The sequence below is a fragment of the Alligator sinensis genome, unplaced genomic scaffold (genome assembly GCF_000455745.1).
Source record: "Alligator sinensis unplaced genomic scaffold, ASM45574v1 scaffold1354_1, whole genome shotgun sequence".
Lineage (NCBI taxonomy): Eukaryota > Metazoa > Chordata > Crocodylia > Alligatoridae > Alligator > Alligator sinensis.
The window spans coordinates 1,291,734-1,296,810 of NW_005842344.1; the positions used below are offsets into that span (position 1 = coordinate 1,291,734).

At 45.1% G+C, this 5,077-nt stretch overlaps 1 protein-coding gene across 1 annotated transcript; it reads left to right on the plus strand.

The window, feature by feature from the left end:
* The first annotated feature begins 6 nt into the window (after positions 1 to 6).
* Positions 7 to 3,905, plus strand: SLC35E1 (solute carrier family 35 member E1). The gene is made up of 5 exons (XM_006028854.3): positions 7 to 114; positions 360 to 497; positions 1,350 to 1,475; positions 1,997 to 2,242; positions 3,135 to 3,905. Exons 1-5 carry the CDS (start codon positions 55 to 57, stop codon positions 3,366 to 3,368), a joined length of 804 nt encoding a protein of 267 aa, XP_006028916.1. The 5' UTR covers positions 7 to 54; the 3' UTR covers positions 3,369 to 3,905.
* The last annotated feature ends 1,172 nt before the right edge of the window (positions 3,906 to 5,077 follow it).

Genomic DNA, 5,077 nt, shown 5'->3' on the forward strand with positions numbered 1-5,077 from the left:
CCGGGTCGCGGCAGCGCCCGCCTCGCCTTCCCTCTGCTTGCAGTGAAGGCCACCATGCCCATCTGGGTCGTGCTGCTCTCCAGGATCATCATGAAGGAGAAGCAGACCACAAAGGTAGGGGCCGTCCCGGGGGCTGCGCCCGCCCGCAGCACGGGGCGCTCCGGACCCTGGAGTCCCCTCCAGCCCGGGGGCTCTGCGGCCCGGAGCCGAGCGCTCGCTCTCGCGATGGTGAAGGAGCCCTCCGAGAGCGCGGGACGAGCTGGTCGTCTGCGCTGTGCAGGCCGAACGCGCGCGCAAGACCTTGTTGAGCTGGAAGTGCCCGAAGGGTGTAAGCTCATCTCCCTTGCTCCCTCTTTCAGGTGTATTTATCATTAATCCCTATAATTAGCGGTGTCCTGCTGGCCACGGTGACTGAACTGTCTTTTGACATGTGGGGACTCATCAGTGCTCTTGCTGCTACGCTTTGCTTCTCGCTTCAGAACATCTTTTCCAAAAAGGTAATGGTTCTCCTGCCCCCTTTGCTGGCTGGAAGTCCAGCCCGTGGCACCGGCAGCGTGCTGACCCACAGGCTGCCCTTCGCTCGGTCATGCTCAGCCAGGGTGCTGCTTTGAGATCCTTTCAAGGGGGACGGGAGGTGTCCTGCCGTGCTGGCGCTCTCAGATGTGCCAGCGTGATTCACAAGAGACACCCGGCGAGTTCCGCTGGGAAGCCGTGGTGCCAAAACGTTGTGGTTTTCCTCAGCTCTTTGCAACAGGAGAATTGTCCAGTTGTTTTTCTGCAGTCAAAATACAGCAGAAACTCAGAGCAGGCATGTTTGGAGACAGGGCTACCAGTCTGAAGAGGTTGAGAACCACTGAGATCTCTTTGCCACGCCCAAGGCTCATTAACTCTCATCAGCAGTATGAGCGTTCATAGGGACCGTGAGACTATCATTGTATTTGAAAGACTACACCTTCAGCACTTGCTAGCCCTTGCCACACCCTTGACCCTGGAACAGGTCATTCAGAGCTCAGACATGTTTCTTGAATTTGCTTTGGGGGAAAAAAAGCAGGTTTTTTAAGTCTGAGCAGAACGTTTAACACTTAAGAGGTGGGTGCTAGTAGACAGCGTGAACAGCTGACTGGTAACCCTTTCCAGTTTTTAAACTAACCAAGTAGCAAGTCTTTGCCTCCAGGCAGACTGCTACCTAGCCTTAATCCCTTGGTACAAAACGAGTTAGACTTTTTGAGTGGGCAATGGTTTATTGTTTCCTACCAGTGTTTGGAACTGTGCTTGTTGGAACGACTTCCTCTACTTTGAATGCCCTTAATGTTTGGCCAGGGAATGATTTCTTGTGTCTTGCTTATCAGGTGTTAAGAGATTCCCGGATACATCATCTTCGGTTGCTGAATATACTTGGATGCCATGCTGTATTTTTCATGATCCCAACATGGGTTTTGGTGGACCTTTCTTCCTTCCTAGTAGAGAATGACTTGGTGAGTCTTCAGCAAGCTTTACAGTAGAGAAAAGTTTATCGGTGCCTAAGAGATTTGGTAAGCATCACCATGTAATCCTTGGTTAGACTTGTTGACAGCTGTGCCAAAAAGTAGTTGAGAAAAGGCAGGCGCTGAGTGCAAGTGTATAGGAAGAACGCATTGCCATCTCAGCAGACAAAAGCAGCTGTCTGTCATACAGCAGCACAGACTTCAGGAACTAGCACCAGAAGATGAGAACCTTGAAAATCAAATCCAGATGAGCCTAAAATATATGTGGTGAGGGCAGCTGTAGAAATGGACAGCCAGTGAATGTCAGAACGGCAGGGGAGGGGTGGGAGGACGTGTAGCGTTGAGCCTTTTTACTGAGGGGGTGAGGATGTCTTCCCTATCAAAAAGCTGGTGACAGGTAATTACAGAAGTTACTGGGAGTTGCATCTACTTTTGTACAGGAAGTTTTCTTCATCTTTTCCCGGAAACTGAATATATTAACTGACTCTTGCTACGTTTTGTTTTCCCTGTAGAGTACTGTGTCTCATTGGTCCTGGACCTTAATGCTGCTCATAATCAGTGGATTCTGTAACTTTGCCCAGAATGTCATTGCCTTCAGTATTCTTAATTTGATCAGCCCTTTAAGTTACTCTGTTGCAAATGCCACAAAAAGAATCATGGTCATAACAGTTTCTCTTATAATGCTTCGAAACCCAGTTACCAGCACCAATGTTCTTGGAATGATGACTGCTATCCTAGGAGTATTCTTGTATAACAAGGTACGTGTACATTGTGGCCCCTGTTTTGGTCAGTAGTATCTGAAAGCTGCTGTGCTCTGGTAAACATAAAATGTTCCTTTATTAACTTAGTTGTCCATTAGCAGAACAAAGATCAAAATTGCATCACATAACATATCATCAGAAGTTGCCCACATTTTGTAGGTTTAGCAGAGACCAAAGTATGAATGAGCCATGTTTAGGGAGAGTCCCTCTTACGCAGGATGGGGATAAGGGGACACTTGCTGTGCCACTAATTAAGTGTGCTGCTTTGGTGGATCAGAGGACTTATTTTTACAGCAGCCGCTTGTGGTGCCGGTGCCAGGCGCTGCCCCCTGGAAGCAGCCAGCTTTTTAACTTGTTCTTACAAACATTTAAGATGGTGATCTTCTCTTGAGTTTCTGTAGGCACCTAAGTATAGATTCATAGAAAATTAGGGTTGGAAGGGACCTCAGGAAGCCATCTAGTCCGACCCCCTGAGAAAATTAGGGTTGGACAAGATAAATGCACAGGTTGCGAACTTGTTTGTGTATGAGTTCTGGTGTACAGTAACCAGAAGAAATCTCTTTTGCCTGAACAGAGGCTGATTTAGGGTTTCAGCCAGTAGATAAGTTGTGGTTTTTGGCCTTTGTTAAACTCCTATCTCCAATTTTAATCTGATTAAAAAATTAGGATTAAGGATCTAGTGGCTTCAGCATCAAGTTTGCTCAAAAGCCGTATTAACTAAGAATAACAATGGGTAGGGAGTCACAACAGGAGTGACTTGGGATTTCATATTTTGGTGAGCACAGACTTTAGTCTGACTGGTTTCTTCTGGAACAGCTTTTGTTCTTCCTAAGCATATTTGCTTATTGGGCAGCCTCTGAGAGATTGTGTTAATCTGTTATTTCCACAGACAAAATATGATGCAAACCAGGAAGCGAAGAAGCAGTTGCTTCCAATTACAACTGCAGACCTTGTGAATTTGGACCATCACCTTAACACTCCAGAAAAGTCTCAGAATGGACTCGTGGCATTTTCACAACATGGAGACTATCAGTATGGCCGAACCAATGTTTTAACGGATCACTTCCAGTATAACAGGCAAAACCATCCAACCGCATACAACTTAAATCGATTTGATATATAGCATCTTGGCAAACAGGTATAGACTGTTATGCAAGGTTTCCCCAGCATTATCAGAAACTTCTGGCACATCCATGAATGTAAAGCTAAAGATTTGTACAGATTTTGCAGAAGGGAAGATGATGGTGTGTGGAAAGGGGTACAGGCTTTCATCTTCAGCTGAGCATCTCTAAACATGCTGCAGTTGGGTTTGACATTGCCAGGACCTCAGTGTGAGAATTGCACTGTACATTTGGTTCCAAAGTGCAAGCTTGAAGCTGCAGCATAAATATCTGCTGTCGTGCCATATAACGAAAGGTCTCATGCCCGTCAATAATATTTAAAGTCAAATTTGGGGGGGAAGGGGAGCATAGAGAACTGACATGTCTCTAAAATTCATGTCACTGTCACAGTTTTAATTATTAACAAATGGAGTAACAGAGCTAAAGGCTCTAGTCTTCACATTCTCTGAATCATGAAGTCTTGTAACTTTTTCAGGAATCAGTTTTTCCCCGACAACATAGAAAACTTGTTGGCAAATAAAGTATTTGTAACAACGTGACTTATTTTTCCCTGTGACTTGCTCCAGATTTGCCCTATAAAGTTGACTTACGTTGAGACAGAAACTTAAAAGGGTTAGGGTGTTCAATTTCCCTATAAAAAACTGAAAAGGTGTGTTTTAGCATGTGACTGTTTAAGGATGTGGCTTTTGATGACAAACACCGTACTTGTTTACTACAGCTACACACCTCGCCCCTGGTGGTTTCATAAGCATCTAACTTGGTTCTACTGAAACTACTGCCTATTCTACCTGGCTTCTGCTTTCAGCTAAGGTCTGAAAGGTAATTCTGTAGCTCTGTCTCTTCCTGCAATTTCCCTACCTTGATTAATGATTTATGAGAGATCGTTTTGGGTTGATAAATACATAAAATCATGAAGAATGAGGATAGGATTCTGACATTTTGCACTTTTAACGTAACTGAAGGTAGTCTGACAACAGTTTTTTTCCCTGTTTTGAAGGAAATATGATAGATATTGCATCTGTATAGGGGGGGGCTGTTTTTGAACCAGATTTTTGGCCTTGCCTCCCTGGCAGAAAACCATCTTACAGTGGGATCCTGGCAGAGTAGATGCAAAGTTCTTGCCCATTGGATGTTGACCAGATATCAGTGACCAACTTAATAATGGTTTGGTGCTTTACAAAATGTTCCTCCCTCCTTATTCTCTGGATGGACTATGGTAGAAGAGAGGGAATGTTGTGATTCCTTCCCCTTGATTATTTACAGCAGTGGTTTTCAGCCTGTGGGCCGCAGCCCCTTGGGGGTCTCCAGACTGTCTAAGAGGCTTGCGAAAGATGACTGTGACCAGTCAAAAGTGCATGAATACCCACATGTACAATGCAAAGGGGCCCACATCTCCATTTGAAATGTTTAGGGGCCCACAAATGGGAAAAAAAGGTTGAAAGCCACTGATATATGCAATTCTCTGTAAGTTCAAAATCAAGCTCATTCTTGGTGTGTCGGTGTTTATGGAAATTACTGGTGTAATATCTTCCTTGCTGTGGCCCAGAGGAGAGAATGGTGCTTCGGGGGAGTGGGTCATAGATGCTGTTGGTACAAGTAAACAGAACTTACTTGATCTCATGGAGTTGTCTGTCGGTGCTAGTATGGAGTCTAGACCTGGAAGTCTAGTCTGGAAAAGCCCGTTGTAGCAAAATAGTTTCTTTTAAGCAAA